General features: G+C 44.1%; 1 protein-coding gene across 1 annotated transcript in view; it reads right to left on the bottom strand.

Annotated features, from left to right (window-relative positions):
• Positions 1-15,041, bottom strand: part of ESYT1 (extended synaptotagmin 1) — a 122,177-nt gene that overhangs the window by 32,963 nt on the left and 74,173 nt on the right. Inside the window, exons 14-19 of the mRNA XM_056562314.1 lie at positions 12,747-12,818; positions 11,253-11,339; positions 11,018-11,167; positions 9,278-9,415; positions 581-757; positions 415-497 (exon numbers count right to left, since the gene is read on the bottom strand). Coding sequence (XP_056418289.1) covers positions 415-497; positions 581-757; positions 9,278-9,415; positions 11,018-11,167; positions 11,253-11,339; positions 12,747-12,818 — 707 coding nt within the window. The remainder of the gene's footprint in view (positions 1-414; positions 498-580; positions 758-9,277; positions 9,416-11,017; positions 11,168-11,252; positions 11,340-12,746; positions 12,819-15,041) is intronic.

Genomic DNA, 15,041 nt, shown 5'->3' on the forward strand with positions numbered 1-15,041 from the left:
AAACAGTGAGGGTGAAGTAGCTTTCATTCTCATGATCACTGTCCCAGATGTCAGACCTCCATGGATCATTGAGCGATGGCATATTCTAGCAATATACCATCACTTTATGAGATGGAAATACTACTCTAGGGTACGTTCACACGGCCAGATCATCTGCGAGTTTCCTGCAGCAGAAAATCAGCGGTAGACCCCATTAAAGTCAATGTAATCGGCTGATAATTTTTTTTTCTATAGATTAAACTCGCTATAGACCTAAACTGAATATAATAGACATTTTGCAACATATATTTATGAAAAAAACTTCAATGTACGAAGAAAAACAGCTGAAAATTCCTTTTCCCAATATGTCCCTCACAGTGGATCTGACATGGACTGTCTTCTTATGGACAGAGATTTTCATTCCCATATACTGACCTTCCAAGAGAATCATCTTTATCAATATCTTTATCAAACAAGAGGAACTCAATATCCTGTCCCGGGACATCAGTCACTATTATCTGCAGAATAAGCACAACTTATATGTATCATATTCTATGGTAAAAGTCTTCTCAGTATCAAAATCTCTATATGTAAAAAATACCTCAAAACTCTGATCCCAGTGTGGATTCAGAGTCTCCTTTATTACTCTGGTTTTCACAGATTTTCCTCCAGATCGCACCACAACGTAGGGGTCAGACTTTCCTTTAATCATACCTCCCATGAAGTTATCCTTTGCTATAAGGCTTTCTGCTTCCAGAATAAAGACGCGTAGCACATTCTAGCCGAAGGGAGGGAAAAAAAAAAAAAAAGTTATATAAGATTGTTTCCCAACAAGTATGCCTACAATTGTTGCAAAACTACAACTCCCAGCATGCCAGGACAGCTGAAGGCACACTAGTTTGACAACACTGGTCTATACTATATACATGGATAAAAAAATGTACATACAATGACACCAATCTGAAATCATCCTGAATACATTAAATAAAAGATGGACGCCAGTCTTCGTATACACTCACAGGACAATGCATCCCTATCTTGGTGTGGGTGCAGGTTCTCTGTCTACCACCGGTGAGAGGGGAAACTGCTCTCATTGTCTGAACACTGTTTAAATGAAGTTAAATAACTGGACTGACATTCTGCTGTTTGGCCACAAGATGCCGCTGTTTCCTAACACAACTTCATGTTTTCCATATTCATGGGGAGGAGTGACCAGTAAAAGCCAGTGGCAGCCATCTTAGGCCACTTCCACACTATAGAATTCTCAGTTTTAAAGATCCGTTATAATGACAGTTAACAAAACCATTACAAACGGCCGTCACAAAATCCCATTATAGTCTATGGGATTTTAACATTACCCGTTTTAACCCGTCAATAGCCCGTTATTAACCCCTTAAGGACGCAGGGTTTTTCAGTTTTTGCACTTTCGTTTTTTCCTCCTTACCTTTTAAAAATCATAACCCTTTCAATTTTCCACCTAAAAATCCATATTATGGCTTATTTTTTGCGTCACCAATTCTACTTTGCAGTGACATTAGTCATTTTACCCAAAAATTCACGGCGAAACGGAAAAAAAAAATCATTGTGCGACAAAATCGAAGAAAAAAAACGCCATTTTGTAACTTTTGGGGGCTTCCGTTTCTACGCAGTGCATATTTCGGTAAAAATGACACCTTATCATTATTCTGTAGGTCCATACGGTTAAAATGATCCCCTACTTATATAGGTTTGATTTTGTCGTACTTCTGGAAAAAATCATAACTACATGCAGGAAAATTTATACGTAAAAAAATGTCCTCTTCTGACCCATATAACTTTTTTATTTTTCCACGTACAGGGCGGTATGAGGGCCCATTTTTTGCGCCGTGATCTGAAGTTTTTATCAGTACCATTTTTGTTTTGATCGGACTTTTTGATCACTTTTTATTCATTTTTTAATGGTATAAAAAGTGACCAAAATACGCTTTTTTGGACTTTGGAATTTTTTTACGTGTACGCCATTGACCGTGCAGTTTAATTAACTATATATTTTAATAGTTCGGACATTTACGCACGCGGCGATACCACATATGTTTATTTTTATTTACACTGTTATTTTTTTTATGGGAAAAGAGGGGGGATTCAAACTTTTATTAGGGAACGGGTTAAATGACCTTTATTAACACTTTTTATTTTACTTTTTTTTTTGCAGTGTTATAGGTCCCATAGGGACCTATAACACTGCACACACTGATCTCTCATGCTGATCACTGGCGTGTATTAACACGCCTGTGATCAGTGTTATCGGCGCTTGACTGCTCCTGCCTGAATCTCAGGCACGGAGCAGTCATTCGGCGATCGGACACCGAGGAGGCAGGTAAGGGCCCTCCCGGTGTCCTGTAAGCTGTTCGGGACGCCGCGATTTCACCGCGGCGCTCCCGAACAGTCCGACTGAGCAGCCGGGTCACTTTCACTTTAGACGCGGCGGTCAGCTTTGATTGCCGCTTCTGAAGGGTTAATACAGGGCATCACCGCGATCGGTGATGTCCTGTATTAGCCGCGGGTCCCGGCCGTTGATGGCCGCCAGGATCGACCCGATATGCCGCGGGGACATTGCGTGACCCCGCAACATATCGCGGGAGCCGGCGGAGGACGTAAATATACGTCCTTCCTCGTTAAGGGGTTAAAGGGGTATTCCGGGCAAAAAAATCTTAACTCCTATCGACAGGATAGGGGATAAGACGTCTGATTGCGGGGGGCCCGCTGCTGGGACCCCCCGCGATCTCCCTGCCGCAGCCCACATTCTAAGCTGCGTCTGAAGTTACGGAAACCTCCGGGCTTCCAATACGGGGACGTGACGTCACGCCACGCCCCCTCTATTTATGTCTATGGGAGGGGGCGTTGCGGCCATTACACCCCCTCCCATAGAAATGAATGGAGGGGGCGTGGCATAACGCCACGTCCCCGTCTCAGAAGCCTGGAGGTTTCTAGAACTTCAGACACAGCTTAGAATGCGGGCTGCTGCAGGGAGACAGACATCTTATCCCCTATCCTTTCGATAGGGGATAAGATGTTTTTGCCCAGAATACCCCTTTATTAACGGATGTTATTTTGTTACGGGAGAAATAGTGCAAGAACTATTTCTCCCGTTTAAGTAAAGTTCGGTTCTGACAAAAGCTGGTGGTGGAGTGATTTTTCTTGTTCGTGACTTCTCTGTATCCTGGGGAGCCCAACCCGGTACACTGTTTACATCTTGGCATAGTCAGCAGGATACAGCGACCGTTATGGACGGGAACATGGTGGGAGACCTTCCCCCTGCATCAATGGCACTGGTCCAGGCCCCAGTTCAGGGTATGCCAGTGCAACCAGTGCCAGTCCCAACACCGCTGATACTACTCACCCACACCATTCCCACCACAGTAGGATATATCCCTGTGGAGGCGATGTTGCATCATCTGCCAAAATTTGATGGTAAAAACATGACTTTGGACTGAAAGGGTGCGAAGTGCAGTTAGATTGCGTAATGTGATCCCCGAGATGCGGCCACAGGTTGCGTTGGGGGCTCTAGAGGGTGACGTCAGACAGACAGTGATGGTAAGGCCCGAATCAGAGAGAGACACCCTAGAGAAAATATTCTCCCTTCTGGAGGGGCGTACCAAAGTAGTGCAGTTGCGAGGCCACTTCTTCAACTGACCACAGCGAGAGGGCGAGGCCCTGATGCAGTACTCTAATGCCCTACAGGAGATGTTAAATGAAATACGGCAAGACCCAGAGGGCATGGGAGCCTTCCGGGAGGTGGATCGGCTGCTATGAGAACAGTTCATAGTGGGGCTCTTCTTACGGGACAAATTGCAAGAGATGACTCTGATAATGCCCAACATGACATTCTACAGAGTCTACCTAGCTGCCAGAGAGAGGAAGAGCACATGCTTGTGGCGGAAAGAGTAGTGAGTAGCACCTATGCTACAGGAGGGCGGTCTGCATCTGAAGACACAGAGTCCTTTAAGGATGTGGTCCAGAGCCTGCGGACGGAGTTGAAAGAACTTCGGCTGGAAGTGTCCCAGATGAAGGCAGGATCACCCTGGCCTCCGGAAATGACCCCAGCTCCCCGCATCACTCCACCCAGGATAACTCAGGTGTGGAGGCTCGCCAAAAGAGGGACCCTCTGCTGGGTTTGTCGACAGTACAGCCATATGGCCAGAGAGTGCCCAGAACAGAAGTCTGAGCCAAAGGTAAACTTCTGACCGCCACAGTAGCTGGGTGTTCTGCGGCAGTACACCAGAAGCTGAGCCCTATGCGTGAGGAACACGACTTGTATGCCAGCAGCCTGGTAAGCTGCTTAGTTGATACGCTTTATACAGGTGTTTGGGTGTCCACGGAGGATACATTCGTATCAGGGGGCATGTTTTCAGGGTACTCTGAGCTGTACCAACTGTATGGCATTGAACATTCCCGTACCACCCCATATCATCCCCAGGGAAAGAGGGCGTGCGAGCGGTTCAACCGCACCTTGCTCCAGATGCTGCGGACTCTGGAGGACAGCCACAACCCGAACTTATGTGTGTCTATAAAAACAGGGTGCAGAGTACCACCTGTTACTCCACACATATGCTCATGTTTGGGAGAGCTGAACGGGAGATTGAAGATCTCCACATGCCCGACCCGATGGAGCCACCACCGAGAAATACCACCGCATGGATGCAAGACCACCGCCACTGGCTGAGAGGGGTCTACAAGGTTGTGGAGGAGCGCCCGCGACAAGTGGTACACTCTAATCCAAGACCAGTGCAGAGAGATGGGTATGCCCTGGGTGATTGAGTGAAGGTAAAAGCCAAGCGGCTGTCTGGGAAGTTGGATGGGCGGTGGGAAGCGGTTCCATACACGGTGAAGAGGAGGGTAGACTGTGCCATCCCGGTCTATGAGGTAGAGCCAATAGAGACTGGGGGGGGGCCCTTACGAAACTTGCACTGAAACATGTTGAGGCGTTGTAATTTTGATGAGCCTGTGTGTGTGGAGGAGATTTCTCCTCCTGCTCAGAGTACAGAGGAAATCCCCTTAGAGGAAGAAGAAGAGGAGTGGTGGTTGTCCCTGCCCCAGTACCCACAGGGGCGTCGGCCATGGCAAGTTTGTCACCCAGGGAAAGTGTTGAGCAGTCAGCAGCTCCTCCTCCATTAGATGTGTCTGATGTCCCCAGTGCTTCTGAGCCTATCCCTCTGCGAAGGTCAACCAGGCCCAATGCTGGTGTGCCCCCACAGCGCTATGACAAGATGAGTTTGTATGGTAAGGGTTGCAGAGGACGACAACCTATAGTCGGGTGGCATGTGATAAGAAACTGCTCTCATTTGTCTGAACACTGTCTAAATTAAGTTAAATAACTGGACTGACATTCTGCTGTTTGGCCACAAGATGCCGCTGTTTCCTAACACAGCTAACAGACTGCATGTTTTCCATATTCATAAGAGGGGAGAGTGACCAGTAGAAGGTGGGGAGCAGCCATCTTAGAGAGAGCTGAAACTGAGAGAGGATCCTACTGTATCCAAGTGTGGGATCATACTTCAGTGACCAGAACGAAGTGATGCTGCTTGTGTCCGAGACCCTGATCCTGTCCAGAGGAACAAAGGATTGCTTCCAGGAACATGGATGAGAGCTGAGGAGCAAAACAACATAGACTTTGGTACCGCATGTTTGTTGGCATTTGTTCTGTTCAGAGTCACCAGCAGATGCAGACCCGGGTCAGTAAGATCGGGCACGCACCTCCTTACGATCGTGCACGCACCTCATTACTTTGTTGGCGCCTAGAGACTACACCAGGCCTGTAGGTAGTTATTTAGGGTCTTTGTTTGTGTCAGGCCACAAGTGTTGCTACTGTTCATCGCAAGGACTCCATTACTTAAAATGACATTTCACAATTGGAGAGCTGATAAACTTCCCACAAACTTAAGCCAGGCTGGTGTTTTGCTCACGTTCTACAACACCGGTTAGGGGAAGGGGAATATGGAAGAGTGTTGTAAGATTGTAAACTATTGTGCTGCACCGCAGGCTAGCCCAAAACACACACCCATACAGTTATTGTTGTGTTTTTCTTAGGGTACTAACAGGTAAGGTGGCAGACTAGTTATGCCCACCGGTAGGCAAATTAATATTCCTTCATCCTTCATAGGGCGCCGCGCTGTGCAGCACAAGGGTCTCAGCCTTCGGCTGGGTGTATGTAAGTTTATTGTATGTTCCCAGAATTTGTGGTTGGGTTCAGTACTACGTTTAAGTAAAATTTGGTTCTGACAAAAGCTGGTGAAGGAGTTGTTTTTCTTGTTCGTGACTTTGCTGTAAAATTTACATACAATGACACCAATCTGAAATAATCCTGAATACACCATCAAATAAAAGATGTTTTTCTCTGTTTACCACCAATGACTAGAATGCATGGGTCCCGTTACCCATTTACAGACAGATTTCCCTGGGTTGGTATCAGCAAAAGAGAGGAACAAGTCCAGACCCTGGTCCTGACTATTATTGTTCTCTAATATGCTAGAAAATAGAATTTTTTATTATTGTTTAATTAGAATTCGATTACTATTTGATTATTACACGTTTAAGTGGCATAGGTTGCATGGTCACATTATATACACTCCATTTCAAATACTGTATGTATGCTAATATGCTAGAAACATTGCTTTTATTCGTATTATTATTGATATTTTAATGCTTATTATTATTTGATTATCATTTTATTATTACACATTTAGATGGCAAAGGTTACAGGGTCACATCATATAGACTCCATTTAAAATACTTTTACAATTATTGCTTTTTTTTAGATTATTGTTTGATTATTACACATTTAGGAGGCAAAGGTTGCATGGTCCCATCATATGCACCCCAAATACTGTACTGTGAAGAATAATAATGTATAAGGACATTCCATTCTGTTCCAATATTCATCTCACTGGATTCTCTCCTATTATGAAGTATGCTGTGTACTTTGGATGGTACTTACACCTACATTCTGTTCTTCTAGATCTGGACTTTTAATTTTCTATTGTAAAAAACAATAGAGCTCTGATGGTCTAAACCAGGATGTTTACTCTGGTCTGATTCTTCCTCAGCAAACAACACTGACTATATTGTCTGGCACAATGATAGATTCATTCTCTGTGAACACAGCAGCTGGGAAACATAGCTGGTAACATTCCAAGGTCATTTATAGGGATATAGTGGTAAAACTAGCATAAGGCAATATAATATATTCAAATGTCTTTCTAGGCTGCCGGGGGTAAATGCTCTGGTTACTCATAGAGCGTAGGCACCGCTGCCTTCTGGGTATAGCGAGGCAGCCGAGTCTGTGAAACTACTACAAAGATTAAAGTAAGTGGCCACTGTTTTAATGCTGTTCCCCCACATTAAAACACAGTATATTGGGTTTAGTGCAGGTGAACAGGCTGTCAGTTTCCCAAATAAAGATAAATAAAAAATTTTAAAAAAAAAAGACCACTTCCAAGGGCAACAAACATCTAGACCAGTGGTTCTTAACCTTGTTGGAGGTACTGAACCCCACCAGTTTCATATGCGCATTCACCGAACCCTTATTAATTGGAAAAATAAAATATGATTTTTTCAAATTCAAAACATAGGAGGTATATATTTAAGTATATATTAATACATAGGTGCACAAAATGAACAAAACCATTAAGACACATTAGGTGCAGGCAGTGTTCCCCCACACATTACATGCAAGCAGTGTTCTCCCACACATTAGGCGCAGGCAGTGTTCCCCCATACATTACATGCAAGCAGTGTTCTCCCACACATTAGGCGCAGGCAGTGTTCCTCCACACATTAGGCGCAGGCAGTGTTCCTCCACACATTAGGCGCAGGCAGTGTTCCCCCACACATTACATGCAGGCAGTGTTCCCCCACACATTACGTGCAGGCAGTGTCCCCCCACACATTACGTGCAGGCAGTGTTCCCCCACACATTACGTGCAGGCAGTGTCCCCCCACACATTACGTGCAGGCAGTGTCCCCCCACACATTACGTGCAGGCAGTGTTCCCCCACACATTACGTGCAGGCAGTGTCCCCCCCACACATTACGTGCAGGCAGTGTCCCCCCACACATTACGTGCAGGCAGTGTCCCCCCACACATTACGTGCAGGCAGTGTCCCCCCACACATTACGTGCAGGCAGTGTTCCCCCACACATTACGTGCAGGCAGTGTTCCCCCACACATTACGTGCAGGCAGTGTTCCCCCACACATTACGTGCAGGCAGCGTTCCCCCACACATTACGTGCAGGCAGTGTTCCCCCACACATTACGTGCAGGCAGTGTCCCCCCACACATTAGGCAGGCAGTGTTCCCCCACATTATGTAGGCCAGTGGTCTTCAACCTGCAGACCTCCAGATGTTGCAAAACTACAACTCCCAGCATGCCCGGACAGCCAACGGCTGTCCTGGCATGCTGGGAATTGTAGTTTTGTAACATCTGGAGGTCCACAGGTTGAACACCACTGATGTAGGCAGTGTTCCCCCACAGACATACAGCCTCCAGCCATATACAGTGTATGCCTGTGTACTGCCCACTTCAGTGCTCCAACCACCGCTCCGGCTATAGCAGTAGGTCTCGGGACCGGTGGTCGGAGCACCGAAGAGGACGTGCTGCCGGTCACTTACCAAGCTTGCCAGCGCGTGCCTTCCTCCTTCTCTATCCTCCGGTCCTCGGCACCTTCGTTTCCATGGGCGGCCCAGCATTTTTAAACTTAACACGGGGCCGCAGGGAGTTAATAGTGATGGGGAAAATTGCCCCGTCGCTACAGGACGGGCCAACACCGGCTCTACTCGGGGCCCCAAGCAATTGCTTGGTTTGCCTGTCCTGTTGCTACCTCCCCCGCTGAACCCTCGGGACTGACTCACCGAACCCCTGGGGTTCGATCGAACCCAGGTTAAGAACCACCGATCTAGACCTAAGTGAGTGTCCTGTATGGACAGGTCTATTTCAGAAACCAGGATCTTTGGAAAGGAACATATCACAGCAGATCTCTGTCAGGGGCCCCTGAATCAGCCGTTATTGTTGGGGGGACTCCTGTGCAATCGCTAAGTCTTAGTAACTGAACTGTGAAAAGAAATGTAGCATTGTATGGCACCTACAATAGGGTACATGCCACAGACACAGGTTTTTCTACAAAGGAGAAAACTGTCAATCTCTAAAAGGAGGTCCTAAGTAAAAGTGACAAATTTACAATCTATGTCTTATTAAAAAGTTCCTAAAATAAGATATATATTTTTTTTTACACATAATACTAAAATATAATACAATATATTACCTCTGTGCCAAAGTTCTCAGGGGGACTGGTTTGATTCGGTCTTGGGGGCATGTCCACACTGGAGCCACACGTGGCCTCCTCGATATCAGAGACTTCGGATCCTGTGACCACACATGCAGTTGGGTCCAAGTACAGAATCTGTGTATGAGAAAAAAAATAATTCTTAGCAAATATGATAACTAGAGATGAGCGAACTTACAGTAAATTCGATTCGTCACAAACTTCTCGGCTCGGCGGTTGCTGACTTATCCTGCATAAATTAGTTCAGCTTTCCGGTGCTCCGGTGGGCTGGAAAAGGTGGATACAGCCCTAGGAAAGAGTCTCCAAGGACTGTATCCACCTTTTCCAGCCCACCGGAGCACCGGAAAGCTGAACTAATTTATGCAGGAAAAGTCATCAACTGCCGAGCCGAGAAGTTTTTGACGAATCAAATTTACTGTAAGTTCGCTCATCTCTAATGATAACTTATCCCCTAGCCTGTGGAAAGGGAATACCTATTGTAAGGCCGCATTTGCACCATGTTTTTACAATACAGTTTCCGTATCAGGTTTTTGATGAAAAACGGATTCCTCAAAACCGGACTAAACTGTATCAAAACGTGTGTACAAATTTTAACCCGTATACGGTTTGACAAATTATGTTTTAAGAAAAAAAAACATATACATATTTAACTTTTCACTCCATTAAGAATAAAGTTTCAATTGTTTGATTGAAATTCCAAGAAAAAAAAAAACTGTGCATAAGTCCAAAACCGCATGGTGCAAACCTGGATGGAACCATACGCACATACAGTTCTGTACGTTTCCCATTGACTCCAATGTAAAAAAAAAAAAAAAAAAAAAAAAATTGTATATGGTTTAATACGATTTTTCACCCAGACTAAAAACTGTGGTAGGCTACGGTTTTGGGTACGGGGAAAAAAAACTGACAAAACCATACAAGACGCAAAAAGAATGCAACTGGATGCATCGTTTGGCATATGGTTTCCAATGGAGAGTCAATGCATACGGTTTTCAATACCGTTCTGTACGGTTTTCACATTGAAAACCTATACGGGAACTCTATTACAAAAACGTGGTGTGAATGCCCCCTAAGTTGGAATATCCCTTTAATAAAGTTGAGTTGCATATAACAATAAAAGATCTCTAACACATTCTACACTATTGGAACAGCTTCTGTTACAAGTGGGAGTGACAAAATAATAAAGTCATAGGGTTACAAGGATTTCGGAACACTACCATTGCTCCGCACATCTACCAGAATAAAGGCTGCCGATGATACATATACAATATGGTACTGGTGTTATTTATACAAATACATACAATATATAAGTGTAGGTAACCTGCAACACACAGAACGTATATTGGGGGAGATTTATCAAAACCAGTGGACAGGCAAAGTTGCCCAGTTGCCCATAGCAACCAATCACATCGCTTCTTTCATTTTTCACAGGCCTTGTTAGGAATGTAAGAAGCGAGCTGATTGGTTGCTATGGGCAACTGGGCAACTTTGACTCTACGCAGTTTTTGATAAATCTCCCCCATTGTCATTACTCTAATTTTAGTTACAGTATTTTCCTTCACCAAGAAGACATGTCTGAAACTCTAGTACTTTCCATTCACATTACAGTAGATAATGGGATGAGGATGAAAACCATCAAAAAACGTAGAACACGTCAGCTTTCCAGCCAATGGATGTGAGGTCAGTGTTAAGAGTCTAGACAAGACAGATCAGTATTACCCTCATAACCAGCTTCAGATAGATCCTGCTTCTTTGTCCAGAGTTCTCAAGCTGGAACCACTGGTCTAACGTCAATTGGTCGGCAGTAAGGATCTTCACCAATGGAATGGACAAAGAGCCCAGAGAAAGCTGCCGATCGTCATCTTTCACCTGGTGAGAAACAAGCACAGGTTTCTTTCCAACCCAGAATGGCTGCTAGCACAGGGGAGGGGTAGTAACTAAGATCTGATCTCACCTGTATGTCTAGGTCATAAAGAGTAGGATTACGGAGAAAGAATCGGAATGGCTCTTCCCATACAGGGCTGTTTGTGTTGTACACAGTCTACAAAATCAGACATTAGAGGGCATTACATCAGGTGAGAAACACAAATGAAGTATATACAGCAGCACTTTGTTAGGCTGTGTTCACATTACAGTGATCCCTCAAGTTAAAATATTAATTGGTTCTGGGACGACCATTGTATGTTGAGACCATTGTATGTTGAGACCAGAACTCTATGGAAACCTGGTAATTGGTTCTGAAGCCACCAAAATGTCATCCAATAATAGGAAAATGTGAGGATTAAAGAAAAATAAGTAGATAACTAATACAGATAAAGCAAATCCTTACATATAAAAGAAAGAAAGATCTGCTGGGAGCTATAATCACTGTCTATCAGTGTTTCCCAACCAGGGTGCCTCCAGCTGTTGCAAAACTAAAACTCCCAGTATGCCCGGACAGCCTTTGGCTGTCCGGGCATGCTGGGAGTTGTAGTTTTGCAACAGCTGGAGGCACCTTGGTTGGGAAATGCTGGTTTATGTAGAGGACAGGAGCTTCTTCAGGGTCCTGTACAGAACACACAGTGTCCTTAAAAAGTAACATGGAGCCGCCCTCACCTGGTGTCCAAAGGAACAGGTAACCTGTACAGGTAAAGTGTACAGAACATGTAATACCTCCCTGTACTGTAGGGGGCGCTACCAGACACCAGTCAGTGCATACACTTCAGTAATACAGGGGTTTTACAAGTAAAATGTCCATTCTGATTGGTCAGTTCTCCCGGCCATTGACACGTTTCACAGATCTGGACTGTCCGCAGTATTGTATGTTGAGTCTGGTTTCAGGTTACAATGGTCCAGAAAAGACCATTGTATGTTGAAACTATTATATGTTGAGGCCATTGTAAGTTGAGGGATCACTGTAGTATCATGACTTGCATTCTAAAATGTGCCTAAAATGAGTCACACTTGGCGCAAAGAGTAGAAACAAAAATGAGTCGGCACTGCCGTGTATAGTTACTGGAGGTAGTGTGAACAGTAGCCTACACCCGGCGTCACGGCCAGGCTTATCCACGGTGCTCAATCCCAGAAATATGTAGCAATAAAATGTCCATGTGAAGAAAGATGAGGAGGCACTCGTAGCTACAGCCGTTGGCCTTTGTTATATCCGTGACCAGACCGGAATAAATTGTATTTGGCTGTAGCTACGGGTGATTCCTCATCTTTCTTCACATGGACAGTGAAAAAAATAATAATGATAAAATAATATTAATAAAATAATAACCCTACAATAAAACGGCAGTAAAGATTGTAAATAACTATGATCTCATTGTGATAAACCAGTTTATGGTATTCTGGACACACACCTTACGTTCAGAATATTGTAAAACTAGCCTCATATTTTATGTGTTATACCTTTATCGAAACTTGGGGCCACTTCCTACTGAATGTTCCCGCAGATCCTGTCACTTACCTTGCTTTCATGTGTCACGTCCTGTATCGATAGTTGTACCATAGGATTTGGCTGTTTTACTGCCTTCTTTAACTAAAGTGTGGAAGTAAATGTATCCAAATGATTACATTTTATATGAAGCAGTCTGGGAAAGATTATATTAATGATATAATTAATAAATAAAATGTCTACACACCTATAACAACTTCTAACCATTGTCAGTATCCAATGATTTCAATTCTTAAAAAAGTTTAAACATAAAAACTAGATATAAACAATTGATAATTCACTTTATCAGAAACTAGCGCTCCTAGGAATGCTCATTTGCCCAATAATCAGCCCCTTTAAAAAGGGCCTTAAAGGGGTACTCCGCCCCTAGATATCTTATCCCCTATCCAAAGGATAGGGGATAAGATGTCAGATCGCCGCGGTCCCGCTGCTGGGGTCCCCCAGGATCGCCGCTGCGGCAACCCGCTGTCATTACTGCACAGAGCGAGTTCGCTCTGTGCGTAATGACGGGCGATACAGGGGACGGAGCAGCGTGACGTCATGGCTCCGCCCCTCGTGACATCACGGCCCGCCCCCTTAATATAAGTCTATGGTAGGGGCGTGACGACCGCCACGCCCCCTCCCATAGACTCGTATTGAGGGGGGCGGGCCGTGACGTCACGAGGGACGGGGCCGTGAAGTAACAATGCTCCGGCCCCTGTACTGCCCGTCAAACTCGCTCTGTACAGTAATGACAGCGGGCTGCCACAGCAGGGATCCCGGGGGTTCCCAGCAGCGGGACCGCGGCGATCTGACATCTTATCCCCTATCCTTTGGATAGGGGATAAGATGTCTAGGGGCGGAGTACCCCTTTAAGAGGGGGAGGGCTGTACATTACCACCAAAGACTATTTTCACACATTGACCCTCATTAAAGGGGTGCTCAGGTGGAATTTTTTTTTTTCCCTTTTTAAATCAACTGGTGCCAGAAAGTTAAACAGATTTGTAAATTTCTTCTTTTAAAAAAATCTTAATCCTTCCAGTACTTATTAGCTGCTGACTACTACAGGGGAAATTCTTTTCTTTTTGGAACAAAGAGCTCTTTGCTGACATCACGAGCACAGTGCTCTCTGCTGACATATCTGTCCATTTTAAGAACTGTCCAGAGTAGGAGAAAATCCCCATAGCAAACATATGCTGCTCTGGACAGTTCCCAAAATGGACAGAGATGTCAGCAGAGAGCACTGTGTTCCAAAAAGAAAAGAATTTCCTCTGCAGTATTATGCAGCTAATAAGTACTGGAAGGATTAAGATTTTTTAATAGAAGTAATTTACAAATCTGTTTAACTTTCTGGCACCAGTTGATTTAAAAAATAAAAAATAAATAAAAAAAAATTCCACCTGAGCACCCCTTTAATGAGGGTCAATGTGTGAAAATAGTCTTTTGTGGTAATGTGCAGTGCTCCCCCTCTTAAAGGGGTACTCCGCCCCTAGACATCTTATCCCCTAGCAGGTTTTGTTGTGTTTTTTTGGTGTACTCTGTTTGCGTCATGGCTGTGCCTTCTTACTTCTTACGCTAGCATGCGACATAATGCACTGAAAAAAATCCATAAAACCAACCAAACTTAAAGAAAACCCAACTAAAGGGGCGTGGCAACTAATTTGCATAACCAAAACTACAACTTTATTAGGGTTTCTGACTAAACAAAGAATTCCATTGAGAAAATTTCTGACCAAAACAAAGATGGTATGAAAATAACCCAATTCCTTCACTTCTGACCCTTGGGAATGTTGGTTGTTTTTATTCTAAGTGATTTTGCAGGGTACTGGTTTCCCTACTTAAAATGCTTGTACAATACTCATTTAGAATGTAATTTAGAATTAAATATTTTTCCTGCGTGTGGCAAAAAAATAAAACTTGCACCAAAACCCCCCACAAAAAAGGTGCAAAGAATAGTAAATAAATGAGGGGAAAAAAAAGGATTATTAACCCCTTAAGGACTCAGCCCATTTTGGCCTTAAGGACTCAGACAATTAAATTTTTACGTTTTCATTTTTTCCTCCTCGCCTTCTAAAAATCATAACTCTTTTATATTTTCATCCACAGACTAGTATGAGGGCTTGTTTTTTGCGCGACCAGTTGTCCTTTGTAATGACATAACTCATTATATCATAAAATGTATGGCGCAACCAAAAAACACTATTTTTGTGGGGAAATTAAAAAGAAAACAGCAATTTTGCAAATTTTGGAAGGTTTCGTTTTCACGCCGTACAATTTACGGTAAAAATGATGTGTGTTCTTTATTCTGAGGGTCAATACGATTAAAAT

The sequence above is a fragment of the Hyla sarda genome, chromosome 2 (genome assembly GCF_029499605.1).
Source record: "Hyla sarda isolate aHylSar1 chromosome 2, aHylSar1.hap1, whole genome shotgun sequence".
NCBI classification, from domain to species: Eukaryota; Metazoa; Chordata; class Amphibia; order Anura; family Hylidae; genus Hyla; species Hyla sarda.